We start from the raw sequence: 18,275 nt of genomic DNA on the forward strand, positions 1-18,275 counted from the left end.
GTGTTATAAGGCTATTTAGGTTTAGACTAGTTTATGTGTATGTGTGTGCACCTCCATACGTTTATGTGTACCTCATATGTGCCAGAGGACATTGGACTCTCTGGTACTGGAGTTAGAAGCAGTTGTGAGTCACCTGATGTGGGTGCTGGGAACTGAACTGGGACCTCCATCAAGTAAACACTCTTAACTGGCGAGCTATCTCTCCATTCCCACTGTCATATTTTTAATATAATAAAAATGACTTCACTGTGTAGAAAAATAAGAATCTTAGAACCTTAGAGTTCTGTAGATTGATTTCTCATTAGGCTTTTGATTTGCATTTTCCTTTTCCTAGTGCTTGGTGTCTCCTAGAATGTATTCTTATATGCTTATTTGCCTTGAATGTATGCTTAGAAAATGCTTGTACACATGTGTGTAAGACATGGTGTCACCTCAAAGAAGGCATCAGAGATGAAACTGATGGCCCCTTTGCTTTTTATTCATCCAGCACTGGAAACTGCAGTCCTCTAAAGCCACCCAGCTCAGCTTTAGTGATTTCCATGCCCCCTGTGCCTTACACATGTTTTTTTCCTCTTGCAGATTCTACATAGAAAGCATCTCCTACCTGAAGGACAACGCTACCATTGAGCTCTTCTTCCTGAATGCCAAGTCCTGCATCTACAAGGTAGGATTGTGCTCGTCCCATTCAGTTTCCAAAGGAAATAGAAAAATACCAAAACATTTCCCACAAGTCAGTTTATTGATTAGGAAGAGTCGTTTATAACTTAATTGCTATAAATAAATGAGAAACTGCATGTAAGGAAAGCTGCTGGCTGAACAACAAAACCTCTTCTGATCCTGTCACTGTCCAAGCTTTAGGGACATGTTCTTCATGGGAGGGAGGTCAAAGTAGCCGAAAATCAATCAGGTAGTCACATCATATGCGCAGTGTAGAGCAGACAGAAAGGCATGTGCACACGCTCACTTGCCTGCTTGTGCTCAGCTCAGCTTTCTATGCTCTAATATTACAGTTTAGGGTCCCTGTCTAGGGAATGATACCGCCAACAGTGGGCTGAGCTTTCCCATGTCAGTTAACTTAGTTAAGTCCCTCATCCACAGACCACAGACCTAACCTAGACAATCCCTCACTGAGACTCTTTTCCTAGGTGACTCTAGGTTCTGCCAGGTTGACAAAGCTATCCATCATACATTCTTCCTATGAAGCTCACATGAAGCACAGGCTTGGACTTTTATGTGAAAGGCCCGGATCCTCACAGCTCTCCCATGAGGAAGATGAGGCACAGGGAGACTTCCATATCTAACAGGCAGAAAGTCACTCATTTGATTCAGGGGAGCCCAACTGCAATCACTGAGCCACTCTTTTTGCAGAGTGTACCCAGAGAACTTCAAATGTGAGCATGTCTCTGGTAAAGTGGCCACTGAATACTATTGGAAAATTCCAAGGAGAACTCGAGGCATGCGACTTTCCTCTTTCAGTAAATCCTGTTTTGAAGCACTGTAGTGGCTCACCAAACTTCAAAGCAGGAGGGCTGAGATGGGGAGCAACTGTTGCTTTCCCTTGGGGAAGTTCTTTGCTGGATTGCATGGGATAATCCCACCATTCAGAGTGGTGGAGGGCCTGGTGGAAATCAGGTTCCCCTCTGCAGAAAGACCTCACTTGGCCGTAACTGATGAACCAGTCCTTTAAATTTTGCTGACTGGCAGGAAAAGAAATTAATTGTAGAGCCAAGTTTTAAATTCCTTCCTTCCACTAATCCTTAATTTTCTCATTATAAAGTGGAAAGAATAATAGTATCCAGATACCTTACAAACTATAGGAGCACCTGGTGGGTTTGTTGGTTTTAATGAATGGGCAAGCTCTGATTTTTTAAAAAAATTGAGACAAAAAGAACAAAACTGAGCACTGTCCACCAGGTGGCAGACTTGAGCTAAAATAAATGGCTAGAAATCAGTGAGCTTTTGAAAGGGCAGTGGGACCACTTCCTGCAGGGTGTCCATGTGTAAGGGGGAAGGAAGCTATTTCCTGGAGTTGCTCGGTTTCTCTTGGTCATCCTTGCTGAGCCTGTAGAAACCAAAAGGATTAAATTCTCAGAAGCAAATATTACAGATTTCCCAAGAGCAGGTGCAAGCAGCCGTGCCTCCCAAACTGGCCTCATTTAAAGTCCAGATGGAGCAATGGTCCTCTAAAGTTTGTGTAGACAGAATAACATCTCAGGACCACTGCTTAACCTCCACCATCCAAATATTTTCCTTTGTAAGTACACAGATTTCACTAACAGGGTTATGTGTTCATGTTGAGCCTTCTGAAACTTTGCCAAGGAGGAGGCTGATGTTCGTAAGAACTAGGAGTGGCCAGACTACAGTGTCTTATCAGCCACGTCCAGTAGCATGGGACAGAAACAGACGTCCACACAGTTGTAGATATTTAGGTTTTGCTGTGGCCGACATGGACTAAATATGAACGTTTGCCTCCGTGTCTGCAAGCTTCCTTTTCCCTTTTGACTAAACACGGACATTGCAAGCCCAGCCCACCCCAGCACCGTGCCACACACTTGATCAACTCACTTGGATTCTGACACCCTTTTCTTGGCTACAATTTTCTGTGCCACCCATGTGTCCCAGCTGTACACTGAGACATTATCCCAGAAGGCAAGGTGATGGTGATGTGCCGTAAACATTGACTTCCCTAGGAGTTCAGAATCGGGCCACTTGCTATTTCTTGGCGACTGACGACGGTGTTTCTCTTTGCACTTGCTTGCTTGCATTTTGCAGACTCCAGGTTGAGCATAGGGCCTTACCTACTTCAGGCCAGTACTCTACCACTAAGCTGTATCTTGGGCTCTCTTTTTACCTTTTTGTAAAAACACAATATCTCACTAAATCACCCAGGCTAGTCTTAAACTCACCGTATAGTCCATGCTATCCTTAAACTTAAATTGTTCTGCCTTGGCCCCCTGAATAGCTGGAGTTCCAGACCTGCACCACCATACCCAACTCCTACAGTGTTTTAGAACTACGCTGTTGAAGTAAAATAAGCTATTTACGATGCCTCTTTGCAGACCTATTTCCATTTATGTTTTAAAATATTAAGTTGTATTTTTGATCCTGAGCGGAGCGGCTGAGAGGAGGCTCAGCAGTTAAGAACACTTGCCATTCTTGCAGAGGACCCAGGTTTGGTTCCCATCAACCACATAGTGGCTCCCAGCTGTCTGTAACTCTGGTCTTAGGCGACCTCATGTACCTTGGTCACCAGGTACTCACATGGCATACATAGATGCATGCAGACAAAACACATATACAAAATAAAAACAAATTAGAAAACATCTTTATAAAAATGTATTTAAAGAAGTCAGGGACTGGATTTAATCAGAGCTAGGAGTGTGTAGTGACTAGTGAGAGGCCCTGGGTTTATTCCCAACACAACACAAAGTGTGTGTGTGTGTGTGTGTGTGTGTGTGTGTGTGCATGCGTTGTTATTATTAAAGTAATAGGAGACAGTTTAAAAGGCAAAGAGAGGTCCAATGGTGGCTCAGCTGTCACAGTGCTTGTGTCCATACCTGGAAACTGAGTTTGACCCCCCAGGACAACAGAGCAGAAGCAGAGACCCACCTCCCACAGGGTGTCCTCCAATAGCCATACCTGTTCACACACACACACACACACACACACACACACGCACACAAGCACATACACTGTCCTAAACCATAGAGGTCAAATGGCTCCTGAAGGCCCAGTAGCAAATGCCCATCTCCTACACACCCAAGTCCTGCCCTTTAGAGTCACGTTGCTGCTGCTTCTATTATTTGCCTCTTTATTTCTTTCACAGACCTTCCTGATCTGTCACCTCTCTGTTCATTGAATTCCTCATCAGAGAGACTGGGATTAGAGTGTCCCCGTAGCCACCCACACTCTCCTTCTCCTAGGTTTCTCAGGGTAGTTGCATGCTTCTGGGTAGAAGCCCTAACAACCATCAGTGTGACATTATGACTAACCCAAGCATTGCCCCATGGCTGGGATTCCTTTTTTTTTTTTTTTTTTTTTTGACAATGAGTTGTTTTACCTAAAGGGATTCGTTGTCTTGTTTTCGCCTGTTTGGCTTCTCGGTGCCATTGGCTTTTGTTCACAGTTCCCACCGATTCCCAGATCTATTCTCATACTCTGTCCCAAGCAACCTCTGGTTTAAGTTCTGTGACTGCTGCTGCAATTGAGTTCCTGGGTCTTCCTCCTGGAACCCTCTGCCCTCCTGTTCCAACACGAATTTGGCCGAGTTTCACAGCTCCTTCGTGGGAGGCCGCCTTCCTGTCTGGGTCTTCCCCCACCCCCGCTCTGCATTGGGTCATCTGTCTTCTGGGTTTTGTTTGCTTGTTTGTTTTACACTCATGTTTTCCTGGACAGCATCCCCAAGTAAATCTAGAGAAAGGATATGCTTACACGTCTGAAAATGTCTTTCTCCTCCCTTCATGGCGTCTTAGAACAGTGGTTCTCAACCTGTGGTCACGACCTCTTGGGGGCAGAAGGACCCTTTCCCAGGGGTTGCCTAAGACCATGGGAAAGCACATATTTCTGATGGCTTTAGAAACAAGACACCTCTACTCTGTCATCTCTAGGCAGGTCCACGCACCTGTGTATACTGTCACGGGAGTACCTGGCATAATGGCATTGCACCAATCCTGTCACATACCCTGAACAAATACAGGTGTACGTGACAGGGTTAGCACCATAATATTCTTAGGTGGACCAGTCACGCATGTGTAGAGAACAGTTACTATGTTGAAAGCAGCAGAATTGGAGGTAAAATGACACTTTATGAATTATAATTACTAGGTAAAATGTGTGTGTGTGTGTGTGTGTGTGTGTGTGTACCATGCAAACGTAATCTGTATACTGATCCATCTTTGTTTGTTTGTTTGTTTTTTTGAGACAGGGTTTCTCTGTGTAGCCCTGGCTGTCCCGGAACTCACTCTGTAGACCAGGCTGGCCTCAAACTCAGAAATCCGCCTGCCTCTGCCTCCCAAGTGCTGGGATTAAAGGCGTGCGCCCCTCCCCCCATCTGTCTTTTTATATGCAGTTGTGGTTGGTGTGACTACTGCCCCATTGCTTTAGTAACAGGAGCAAAATAACAGTTACGAAGTAGCAACAGAAATAACATTATGGAAGGGTTATCATAGCATGAAGAACTGTGTCAAAGAGTCACAGCATTAGTTAGGAAGGTTGAGAACCATTGGCTTAGCACTTTGAGTAGATGTAGGACTACCACATAACAGCATCTCTCAGAATATCAAGTGATGTGTTGGGAATGTCCCCCCCCCACTCTTCCTGCCATCGTCTCCCAACAACTGGACCTTTGGGGGGCTTTCTCTGCATTCCTCTTGATCTGAAATTTCAGTAGTGCTGGTCTTTGTAGCCACTTTGTATCTCTTGGGTGGTCGGTGGATACTTTTATTCTGGAGACTCATATTCTTCCTGAGTTACCTCCTTGTTATCTCTCCCCCACCCCCCCACCCCCTTCCCGGAAGTGCTAGCAATCAGAAGCTAGGGCAGGCGTGTGTCCAGGGTTCTGTTTCTGGCTTTTATTCTGAGAGGCTTCTGTTAGCAATGCCTTTCATCTCTTCTGATTTTTAACCATAGTGTGTGTGTGTGTGTGTGTGTGTGTGTGTGTGTGTGTGTGTGTGATGTATTATGCATGTTTCAAAGAATGCCATTGTATTTCTGCTCTCTCTGTATCTTAAATATCCTATTTTTGGGTCTAGAAAGATGGCTCAGCAGTTAGAAGACTAACTTCATGGAGAGGAACCCAGTTAGTTTCCCTTCTCCCACAACTGCCTGTGAGCCCAGCTCCAGGGGCTCCAGTGTCTTCTACTGTCCTCTGTGGGCACATGCATGTGCCTGGAATGCACACATGCAGACACATAAAAAGAAATATTTGATATTGGACTCCTGGTGTCACTCTTTAGCCTCTATATTCTTAAAAAAAAAAAAACTTGATTGCTTTAAGAATATAATACTTTTTCTTATCGTTCTGATTACATTAACTACTGTGCATGCTCAGCTTACTGCTTCTTCTCAGTGTGTCCTTTTTTTAATATTTGCCTTTTCTGTAGAATAGCATCTCCACCCCCACCCACCAACCCCAACTCCCACCCCCACTCTCTCCTGCTCTGTGGTGGTGGTGGGGGCATGTATGCACTCTGTGTGTGTGTGTGTGTGTGTGTGTGTGTGTGTATGTGTGTGTGTGTGTGTGTGTGTGTATAGGCCAGAGGTCAGCCTCCATTGCCAGCTGTTTTCACCTTAGGTGGTTTTATCTGTAGCAGGGAACCCTAGTCTGTCCATTCATAAGTTACAAGTGAGCAGGAAAAAGCTAATAGCATGCTCTGAAAGCATAGGTCCATATAAACCTCAAAGGCCCAGGGTGGGGGGAGGGTCTAGTGGCAAGCTGCTCTTTCCACGGGGACCTGAATATCAACCTTTGGATAAGGGACATACCCTCCCATTTCCTCCTGGGACATGCCAATCTCCAGGACTTAGGAGAGAAAGTAGCTTTGGTTTGGAATGTAAACTTTCCAGTGCAGACTCCATCACCTACGGAGACACTGTCTCTCACCTCTCCATCTGCATGGGAGGGTAGCTGTCTCTCATTTTGTTGGTTATTTTTCTCAAACCACAAACACAGTTTTCCTTCCTTCCTTCCTTCCTTCCTTCCTTCCTTCCTTCCTTCCTTCCTCCCTCCCTCCCTCCCCGCCTCCCTCCCTTCACCAGGGTAGAAAAGCACAATTTTGTCGAATTCCTCTCTCACTTTCTCTTTCTTTACACACTCATAACATCTACAAGAAAATCAGGGGGGAAAATCATAATTTAATCCAACTTGTGGAAAATTAAACTGTGTGAGAAGAGGGCGATCACCATATGCTTTCGGTGCAAAAGGAAGGACCAGAGTGGGGGCTGGCTGAAACACTGGGTTGTCCAACAACGTTTATGATGTTTTAACTGTCTACAGTGACAGGTGGGCAGTGGGGGAAATTACATTCAGGGGACAAGCAAACCTTTAGAAATATGAGTCCACTTCCATGGAAAATTCCAGTGAGATGCTCCTTGTTCCCGGGTGAGGGCTCATGAACCAGTGGAGTTCTCCTGCCAAACCCTTCTGCCTGGTCTCCTCCCTCTTTGAATGTGACTCCTTATGACAACTGGAGCTGTCCATGAGTCACCCTGTAGGAGGCCACCCAGCTGTCACACAAGACAGAAGAGATTGGGGACAATGGACTCTTGAATTCTTCTACATTCAGAGTGAGGTGAATTGCCTGTCCCCGGAGTTCTGTAGTGAGAACTGAAATCACTATCCGAGCTCAGTTTGCACCACTGCTGCTGATACAGTGGGGTGTGCTTGCACTGCTGCTGCTGATACAGTGGGTGTGCTTGCACAGCTGCTGCTGATACAGTGGGGTGTGCTTGCACAGCTGCTGATACAGTGGGGTGTGCTTGCACTGCTGCTGATACAGTGGGGTGTGCTTGCACTGCTGCTGNTGCTGATACAGTGGGGTGTGCTTGCACAGCTGCTGATACAGTGGGGTGTGCTTGCACTGCTGCTGATACAGTGGGGTGTGCTTGCACTGCTGCTGATACAGTGGGGTGTGCTTGCACTGCTGCTGATACAGTGGGGTGTGCTTGCACAGCTGCTGATACAGTGGGGTGTGCTTGCACTGCTGCTGATACAGTGAGGTGTGCTTGCACTGCTGCTGCTGATGCAGTGGGGTGTGCTTGCACAGCTGCTGATACAGTGGGGTGTGTTTAGAATCCTGGCACAGGGGAGACTGAGGCAGAGGGATCATTCTAGACTACATAAGAAGGTTCTGTCTGAAAAGAGTTCAGGCAACTAGGCAAGAATGCTGACCAAACTGGAAAAACCCCAAGGATCCATTCCCAGTAGCACACAAACCAAAGCAAGAGTCCATTCCCAGTACCACATAAATCAATGTGAGGGCATACACCTTCAGTGTCTACATCCAGGAAGTGGAGGCAGGGGGATCAGCAGCTCAGGGTCATCTTCCACTGCTTAGCAAATTTGAAGCCAGTCTCTCTCTCTCTCTCTCTCTCTCTCTCTCTCTCTCTCTCACACACACACACACACACACACACACACACACACGGGGAGGGGGGACAGAGACAGAGACACAGAGAGAGACACAGAGACACAGAGACGTAGAAGCATAGAACCTGTCAGTAGAGAGACGGCTCAGCAGTTAAGAGCACTTTCTGCTTTTACAGAGGATGCAGTTTTGCTTCCTAGCACCCACTTGGTGATGGACAACTTCTTGAAACTTCACTTTTAGGTGATCAAATGTTCACTTCTAACCTCCACAGGCTCCTTGAACACACACGGTGCACATCAGACAAACACACGAATGTATAAAACAGGTGATTTAAAAAGAAAAAAAAAGTCATCGCATTCACATCCCTACAAAAGCCAGCTTATAAAATGATGTCTTCTTTAAGTTTTACTTTAGATGGAAATACTCAATGCTAAATTTATGTAATATGTTTAATGCCCTTTTAAATTTTATCAGTTAGAAAAAAACGATTCTCGAAAATTATGGATCCTAAAGGTACAAAGGAAATTCAAAAGGTTTTGCTTTAACTTTTGGCTGTAATCAACTTCACACGCAAAACCCGGGAGAGAGAAGGAAATCAGCTCCTAAATCCAAAAACAACCCCTTCAATTCCACTCCTCAGAGAAGTCATTTGATATTTATTTGCCGTGGGTGGGGTGACCTAAGTTTTGCTGCTCTGAATGGCTACCGCGTGGTTGTAAATCTCATACTCAAACCCTGTAACGTTCCATGCTTTGAATCCGATACAGTTAAATTGTACTTGGTCTCAGTGTTTATCTCAGCTGAGCCCCAAGCCCAAGGTCTCCATCTGAAGATGGAGTAAAGTGTGCTTCCTCGGACAAGAGAAAGGTAGTGTGCCCATTTTCTGACTGGATTTTTACCGCCACTTCCCGTTACCCGGGACTGACTAGGTGTGTAGCTGATGAACAGAAAATGGCTTTTTATTCATGACTTTTTGATCCCACAGAGCTTTGTGCTTATATCAAACTCTGGCACTGCCCTTGCAGCAAGAGCAGAGGGTGACAGAAAAGTCAGAGCCATGTGAGGTGGTCCAGTTCTATAAGCTCAGAACTTGCAGATGGAAGCAGGAGGATCAGGAGTTGGAGGCCATCCTCAGCTAAAGAGCAAGTTGAGGCTAGCCTGGACTACGTGAGATCTTCTTTCAGAAGCTGAAGAAGAGCTGGGCAGTGGTGGTGCACGTCTTTAATCCCAGCACTTGGGAGACAGAGGCAGAGGCAGGTGGATTTCTGAGTTTGAGGCCAGCTTGGTCTACAGAGTGAGTTTCAGAACAGTCAGGACTGCACAGAAAAACCCTGTCTCGAAAAACCAATTTAAAAAAAAAAAAAAAAAAACTGAAGAAGAAAGGGCAGAGATGGTGAGAGGCGGGAGAGGGGGAAGCTGGGGGAAAGAAAAGCCCCTGTTCCTTGTGTGTTGAAAGGTCTCGTCCAGCCTTTCTTCTGAGGTGTCTGCCTCGGTCCTGGGGCGTCACATACTCATCCCCCCTGTAATTACTCTTGGGTTTCGTTGGCCTCTTAAGTCTACGTGCTATCATTATTGTTGATTCTGCAATAAGCGGTCTATACTGAAGAGCTCCAAAGAGCTTCGCTAGGGGAACCTGTGAGGTCATCTCCTCTGTAGGTGGGAGAAACGAAGCCCTGAATTCAGTTCCACAAGACGAGGAACCAACATACACAGTAACCTCGGAATATCAGCCTCATGAAACCCCATCCTTCTCTCCCAATCTGGCTAACGAAGATGCAGTGTGTGTACCTGCATCACCAAGAGCATAAAAATAGGGGCAAGGGAGGACTTTCTTATTCTACCTTTCAGAAGGAAACTCACATGGGCTGATCATCTTGGCAGTACATGGCAGACTTTGAGAACAGTTTTAGGGACCTCAACATAGGCAGGCTGTCTACAGCAGTTAGCAGAAGAAACCCCAGTGAAACTGCAGGGAGGGCGCCATGGGAACCACGCCACGATCTGTGCATCATGAGGCAAACATGACACGACCTGACTGCTTAAGGCCTGGCACAAGCCGACAAAGAGGAACTCTGCAAGTTTGTAGAGGTCCTGTCCATGCCCAGACGCAACTCCGCACAGTCATTACGAGTTGTGCAACGAGGCATGGTAGCCAAACAACCACAGAAGGTAGCCAGGGAAGATCACCTACGTATGACCTCATACCGCAGTCTGATGCCGTACAGCACATCGGTCAGGGTTCTCCACAGAGAAGCATAGAAGGATACTTACTGTGTGGAGCTGGCCCACGCGACCGAAGGCTGAGAGGTCTGTGGCGTGTGTAGCACCTGCAAGGCAGAGTGCAGAAAAGTTGCAGTTGTGACTCTGCCTGGGGACCTGAGAACCAGGGTAATGTAGATGTCATCCCCGGGGCGGGAGAAAGCAAGAAGGATACGGCAATTCACAGAGTGAGCAATGAAGCTGGATGTGATGGGGCATACCTGCAATCTCAGGATGTGAGGAGCCGAGGGAGGCAGAAGGATCACAAGTTCAAAACTGGTCTGAGCTACTTAGAAAATTCTAGGCTCAGCACCCATCCCCAAAAGTGTGATGAAAACCAGGGAAATTTGCTTTGCCTCCACTTTTATTCTCTTTCTACCCTTAAGGCATCGGGTGGTAGACAGTAAGTTATTCAAGTGCTAGTCTTAAGGCATCGGGTGGTAGACTGTAAATCCAGTTATTCAAGTGCTAAATCTCCTCTGAAAACACCATTAAAAAAAATCTATAAATAATACTTAATCTGGTCACCAAGATAAATCAAAGTAACAAGTTAGCTCCCCAATTCCAACAGTTGTAAATCACAACCATTATCTACATGGTGACTAATAAACACAGTGCTGCCTATCTAAGAAATTTTGCTAAGTACTACCATCAATACCAAAGTACAGAGGCAAAACTGTGTGGTTCCAACTGTCTGTAGCTACCAGGGTGAAGAAAGAAATAATACATTTATGATTTACGGCACTTCCACTGTGTTTGCAGTTTCTGAATCGCCTCTACAAGCTCAGCAAAATGATCAGAGACCGCATTCTTCACATTTGGTTGTGAAGCAACCGAATCAGAAGGAAATCAGTAGTGCCGGGTGTTTCTGGCGCTGTTGGGGAGTAAGGGGTAAACTAGAACTCAGTTTCGGGTGAGGGTGGTCATGAACTTTAGGTGGCGCCTGGGTGAGGATGTCTTAGGCAAGCCCTTGGGGTGACCAGCTAAGGGATTCTGCCTGGAGTTTGCCAATGGTATTCTCACTTCCTTATTCTTGTTCCTCATGTTGTCTGTCCTAATTAGTGTCTTAATTTCTTTTTCTGTGGATGTGTGACATAACACATTCCAGCAAAGGCGTCTGTGGGGTTTATTCTGGCTTACAATCTGAAGGCTTGGTCCAGTGTAATAGGGAGGTGAGAGTAGCGGAAGCTTGGGATAGCTGGTCACATCCCGTCCGCAGTCAAGACACATAAAGGGGTGAATGCTTGCATTAGCCCCCTTCCTCCATTCACAGTCCAGAATCCCAGCCAAGGAATAGGGCTGCCATCCACAGAACAGGCTTTCCAACCTCAATTAACCTAATCAAGACAGCCCCTCACAGACTTGCCCAGAGGCTTGCCTCCCAGGCTCTTCTAGGTGCTGTTGAGACGGTAATTAACACTAATCATCGCATTTGCTGTATGGGAAAAGTTGGACTTTCTCAATCTAACCACAGAGGAATGCTTTCCCTTGAAATTCTTGGTATGACTTGAAAAGTACCAGCAGGGCTGGCGAGATGGATCAGTAGTTAAGAACACTGACTGCTCTTCCGAAGGTCCTGAGTTCAAATCCCAGCAACCACATGGTGGCTCACAACCACCCATAATGAGATCTGACGCCCTCTTCTGGCGCATCTGGAGATTGCTACAGTGTACTTATGTATAATAATAAATAAATATTTAAAAAAAAAAAAGAGAAAAGAAAAGAAAAAATAAAGAAAGAAAAGTACCAGCAAACCCTCTGATTCAGGTCAAGAAGCCCTGTTGCACGTTTGTTTGTTTGGTTGGTTGGTTGGTTTGGTTTNGTTTGGTTTGGTTTGGTTTTGTTGAGCATGTCAAGATTCTCTGACAGCAGTCTTCCCGAGAGAGTGGATAACCACCAAGCCACCATAAAGCTGCTGACGAATGCCCTGGGTCCTCCTCCTGAAGTTGCTTCATCGCTTTAGATAAAGCAGTGCTGAGCGAAAGGAAGTGGTCCATCTTGTCCGTCTTGTCCGTCTGCACGGAGAATGCATGCATGCATGCCTGTACACACCTACAGCAAACCACATTCTGTCATTCTATACCATTTCCCAAAGAGCAAAGGGAACGATGCCCTTTCACTCAGTAGTGAGAGAAACAGGCCCAAAACGCATATGTACGTCATGGCCTCAGTAGCCAAAAGATGTGACATCCCCTCTTCATGGAACATTATCTCATGTCTGCCACCACCCTGGATTCCTGGGCAAGATTCTATCTAGCTCAGGAAATGACCCAGCAGGAGCCCCTCCTTAGGTGACACTGGAACTGTTGAGGCTCCAGCACAGAGCTACCGATGTACTAAGCCACAGGAATGTCACAGCACCAGCCTTTGCAGGTGGCCAGGTGGAAGCCACTCACAGCTCCTTCTTGAAGAACCTCCCCACTTCTCCCCTGCTTCTCCATTTTGTCTTTTGTCAAGGGGAAGCACACAGCCACAGGAACGTATGGGGGCTCTGTATGCTCTCTGTTATCTTGGTCGGTTAGTTTCTCTGCTGGAAAAGCACAGGTAGAGATCTACTGCCTGGGAAGCCAGCCAGAGGCCAGCCAAGGGAAAGGTAGAGTCATCTTTTGGATGTCACGTGTCAGCTGGAACCTGGCGGGAAGATCTCTGGGACCTCTGCCTAGTCCTCTGGGGTGGACTCGGCTTTCCGGGGAAAACTCGGGAAGTGAACAGAAACTCAAAGGCTCTGTACAATGTAATCACCTGGAAAAAAGAAATGCAAAGGGGGCTATTATTTATAATAAAGAAATAGTGAATGTATTAAAATAGAAGATAGGAAGCACACTGTGCAGGGAGGCTGTAGGGAACTGAACTAAGACTTGGGAGAATATATAGTGCCATATGTCTGAAAATTGCATGTAATGCATGAACTGCTTGGGGATAAATCTAACAATCCATACAGGGGAGAAAAGCTTGGGGAATAGACAAGTTCTCAACAGCCGAGAGCCTGTTTTCCTACTGTCCTGAGTCTGGCTGTTCTGTTCTCTCTCTAGACTGACTCCTCTGAGGGCATCCAGTGACTGTTACATTCAGTAAATATTAACTAGGGAAGCCTAAGAAGTAACGGCACGACCTTCTCCATCAGCCTTGCTCTGTGGGCAGTCTGAGGCATCGCGTCCTGGCTCCCTTTCCTCTGTTGCCGGACACATTCTGACCCTGAGTGTTTTGTAGCCTCCTCAACTGAAGGGAAAGGGAAAAACTCACCCTAAAGACACTCATTTCCACTTACCCCAAGGACAGCTATAATGAGAAAGAACTTGCCTAAACCAGGTCAGACATTTACGACTGTTGCTTAAAGCTTTGCTATAGCTGGCAGAGCAGTGTGTGGAATGTTCGCCCACAGGACCTGCAGAATGGGCTGTGCAAAAGCAAAGGACTTCCTTCCTCCCTTCCTCCACCTCTCTTTCCCCACACAGACAACTTACACCTAGCAAATGAATCAAACTGTGAGGCTCCATGTTCCTGCTCAGGCTGTCTGCCAAAGGTTGATTTGGAGTCACACACGCGATAAGTCTCCCAGCTGGTGTTAACCATTAGCCCCCTGTTGACCATACACTACACCATAGATGTAAATGTTTAACAGAAGGGCTCACACGTCTCACACGCACACACCCCAAAGTGCTTCCAAGTACCATGAGCTCTTTAGCAAACTCATCAGTGGGAAAGGAAATGAATAAAGCTAGAAATGATCTATTGCAGAAACCCTGGAGAGTTTCTATGAACGTGTTTGTACTCTTGTCATGTGACGGGAGCTGGCAATCCCACAACTGCCATTGCAAACATTCTCCCACATCCCAGCTCTGACAGGGCAGATGAATGGCAGAGGTGGTTAAGCTGCTGTGGCTGGTTACACATAAAGAATGGTTGTCCTCTAGTCCTCCACATGGCTGTTAGTTTCCTCGAGCTGAGCGGCAACCATCTTTATCTATCTTTGGAATTCCTTGGCCTGAGAACATGAGGATATCCCCTCTTCTAAAGATGTGGACTGCTCTATACAGTGTCATGAGTTATGGCGGACAAGCCTGGACACTGCCCCCCCCCCAGACTAATTAGAAAATCCATATATCAGGGTTTGGTTTGTAATTCAAAATAACTCTTAATTTAAATTATTCTTCAGTGCTAACCTCAGTTATAAATTTTGTTCTGAGAGGGTGCTGGCCGGGACTGAGACCTTATTAACTTGGAAGGGGCAAGTCCTGAGTAAGGCCATATATTAGACAAGAAATTGTGGTTTTTCCGGCACAATAACCGCCATTAAGGTCCTTGTGGTCTGAGGCAAGTCACATCATGTGTTTGGATTCCATCCTCAGGAAAAAAAATAAATGGTGTTAAGCTAACAGTCTAGTCTCTAAGTCTCTCCCAGCTTTCCCTCTTGTCCAGCCACTCGGTATCAGATCTAACGATAAAAGGGGACAAGAAAGGAAAGATGTGCTGGGCATGGTGGCTCACGCCTTAATCACAGCACCGAAAGGCTGAGGCAGGAGGATTGCCATCAGTTTAAGGCCAGCCTGAGGTATAGAGTGAGAGAAAGAAAAAGAGAAGGAAGGGAGAGAGGAAAAATGAAGTCATAAATTTCTTCTTAACCATGACCAAAAAAAAAAAAAAATGTCGTGGATGATCTTATTGACACATGCTGATGGGCCTGAGTTTCTCTCCGTCTCTAATACTACAGACTGTGTATAATAAGGCATCATTCACTTAAAGGTTCATTAACACAGCGGGTTGTGTTACGTGTATACTACAATAGTACAGATATCTTTGGAGGCAGTGGATATATGTATTGCAGTGACGGTGTCTCAAGTGTGTGGGCCTGTCTCCAAGCCCTATATCATAAACACATCAACTTTTGCGCACGTTTCAGTTAGCACTATGTTTACAAACCTAGGGACTCCAGGCCCGTGTCACTTCGTGGCAGGGTATACCCTGACAGACATGGTAACTGGTTTATTGTTGTGCAGGCATAGAGTATATTAATACAGACTACAGTGCCCGTGACATCACTAGATGGATGTCATCTCATGAGACCACTGGAGTAAACACACGCTGGCATTGATGGGAATTTGCTTGCTTAGAATGTCATTATGTCTGTGTTCGGCAAAAAAAAAAATACATGGGATTTTTTTCAAAAAACCAAGAAGTTTTTACTTATTTTAAGACCAGGCCCCCCTCGATCACAACCATTTGGGGAATGCATAAAAGAACAGAAGAATATTTAAACTAGAGGCCACACCGCCAGTGACTAATAGAGCCTTTGTGGAGACAGAAACACTACCAGTCTATATTGACAGGATAGCCACCAGCCATCCTGAGCTCTGAGCACGTGGGAGAACTACAGCTGGTACTACGAGGAGCTCTATTTTTCAGTCTTGCCTCGTGTAACTTCAAATCGCATCATGATCCCACTGTAACATTTCTTTCAATGAACCCGCACTATGTGGGTTCTAAGGCAGAACTCAAACAAGCAAACAAAAAAAACGTAGCAGGGCTGGACATGGTTGTATACCCATCAGTCACAGCGCGTGGGAGGCAGAAGGATTTCTGAGCTCTGAGCCAGCCGGGGCTACACAGCAAGATCAGTGAGACCTTATCTCAGGAAAAAAAAAAAAAAAAAAAGTGATGTAATTAGTTATGAGCAGTTGTGTTTCAGTGACAAATAAGATGAGCAGGTTTGGAGCCAGAGAGTGGTTATAAATACTGGCTGTTCTTCCAGAGGACTTAGGTTTAATTGCCAGCACTTATGTGTATGTCTGTGTACCATAATGCATACAGATGGCTTATAGCTATCTATAACTCCACTGCAATGGGGATCCAGCATCCTCCTTAGCCCTGAGTATGTGTCTGCATAGTCTCTCTCTCTCTTCCCTCCCTCCCTTCTTTCCTTCACTTCTCCCTCTGTCTTTCCCACTCTTTCCTCTCGCCTTCCCCACCCCTCCTCTTTTCTTTACACACACACACACACACACACACACACACACACTCCTTCTACATGCATTATGGTACACAACATACATGCAGACAACCCCCATCCACATGAAATAAAAATGACAAAGATGAGCAGATTTATAAAAATCTGGACCTGGTCCAACCCTTACTGTCATATCCAGATTTGGAGATGACATACAGTCTTCTTTGAAAAGATCCTGGGGACTATCCAGGGCCAAGTCATTCAGAGAAATTGTCTAAAGAACCAAAGACACTCTAAATATATTTGAGATTCTGGGGAACTTCCAGGAAAGACCAGGTCTCTTCCGTAGGAGTTGCAGTAAGAAAGCTGTTTAAGTATCAGACTAATAAAGAGTGACGTAATTCATGCCTCAGATCTCCATACTTGGGGGCAGAGGCAGGAGGATTTCCAGTTTGAAGCTAGCCTGGACTACATCATAAGATCTTCATTTTAAAGTTTTTGACTAATTAATTATTCAAAACTAAGTTGATACAATAAAAGACTCACTTTGATTTTTTTTCTTTTCAGGAGCTGATTGATGTTGACAGTGAAGTGGTATTTGAATTAGCTTCCTATATTTTACAGGTAAGTTGTTTTATACACACACAGAAGGAGATGTGCCTGCCACTACAAACAGCAGTCACATTTGCCCACTGTCTGACTGTCTAACCTTTTCTAGCCACAAGATGGAAGGAGCTGTTAGGAACACTGGTGCTGTGCCATAACCAGGGATTTGTGCTCTTCCGAGACTTCAAGGCAGTATATCGTGGGACCTTAGGGGAAGTTGTGTGTGCCACCTGCAATCATTTGGTTCTCCAGTGCTCATTTCCTTTAAGTGTGGTACCTTCTTTTGCCCTAAAAACAAAAGCCCAAATAAATACCTAGAAGAAGTCATCTCCTGTCCCCCAGAAAGGCAAAGTAAAAGCCTTTAGCCTGAGACAGACAGACAAACAGAGAGGCATGGGAGTATCATCTGTAATGTTGGCATGATGAGTTGGAACGCTATCAAAAGTTATTCTCTTAACAAGCGTTTATTGAACGCTACTGTGTCTGAGGTACCTGCCACACTCACGGACTCTCACATGGCCTCTGGCTTACAATTCATTGGTATAACTGGGAAGGAGCTCACAGTTCCAGAAGTGGCAGAAATGGACTGTTGCAGCCTGACCCAGTGGCATGCGCCTATAATCCCAGCTGGGCCAGGAGGGCAGACTGCAGCTGTCTCAAAGAAAGGGAATCAAGGGTAGAAGGGGAGGAAAGAGGTAAGGAAGTATGAAAGGAGAAAGGGGGAAACAATGTGGGGGGAGGGCGAGCGAGTGGGAAGGGGGATGGAAGGAAGGAGGAAAGAGAGCGATAAATAATATGCGTGTGACCTAATTTAGTTAGACCGAGGCCTTGAAGTATAAACTTCTATAAACCTTTGTGAAGTTTACAGTGTGCCTCTTGTTTAGGCAGCTCATATATGTACTCTCCCTGACTCTGACCCATCAGGCGGGGTCTCATTATGCAACCAAGTCTAATTTCAAACTCAGAATCCTCCTGCCTGAGCCCCCCAAGCACTGGGAATTATGGTAATGTGCTGCCACCGCTAGCTTAGCATTTCTTGTCATTGAATTCCGGACGCAGACAGGGTGACACAGAGGGAGGCCGGTCTGCTTTACTCAGCAGAGAAGTAGCCATGATGGCAGAGCATGGTTTTAATGGACTGATGTTTCGCCCATTTTTTTTCTCCCACAGGAAGCAAAAGGAGATTTTTCTAGGTGAGTCCCCCAAAGCTGTTCTCTTGTTGGCTTAAAGATATATTTGCTGTTGTTTTATATTTAAAGAAACTGCCTTGCATGTACCTTGAAGGAAGATTGAGTATTAGTTAGTGAGATCCAGGTGTCATACTGTCAACTGAGCAGGTAGTCTGGCAAGGCATGCCCAGAGCTAGTGAGGACGCTATT

The 18,275-nt window shown here is 45.7% G+C and overlaps 1 protein-coding gene across 4 annotated transcripts in view; it reads left to right on the top strand.

The window, feature by feature from the left end:
• The window catches only part of Frmd4a (FERM domain containing 4A), a 307,939-nt gene that overhangs the window by 191,007 nt on the left and 98,657 nt on the right, over positions 1-18,275 (top strand). For all 4 annotated transcript variants that reach the window (XM_021215326.2, XM_029547334.1, XM_021215327.2 and 1 more), the window contains exons 5-7: positions 580-664; positions 16,858-16,914; positions 18,067-18,089. In XM_021215326.2, the coding sequence (XP_021070985.1) occupies positions 580-664; positions 16,858-16,914; positions 18,067-18,089 (165 nt within the window). The remainder of the gene's footprint in view (positions 1-579; positions 665-16,857; positions 16,915-18,066; positions 18,090-18,275) is intronic.

Source organism: Mus pahari, chromosome 16, assembly GCF_900095145.1.
Source record: "Mus pahari chromosome 16, PAHARI_EIJ_v1.1, whole genome shotgun sequence".
Lineage (NCBI taxonomy): Eukaryota > Metazoa > Chordata > Mammalia > Rodentia > Muridae > Mus > Mus pahari.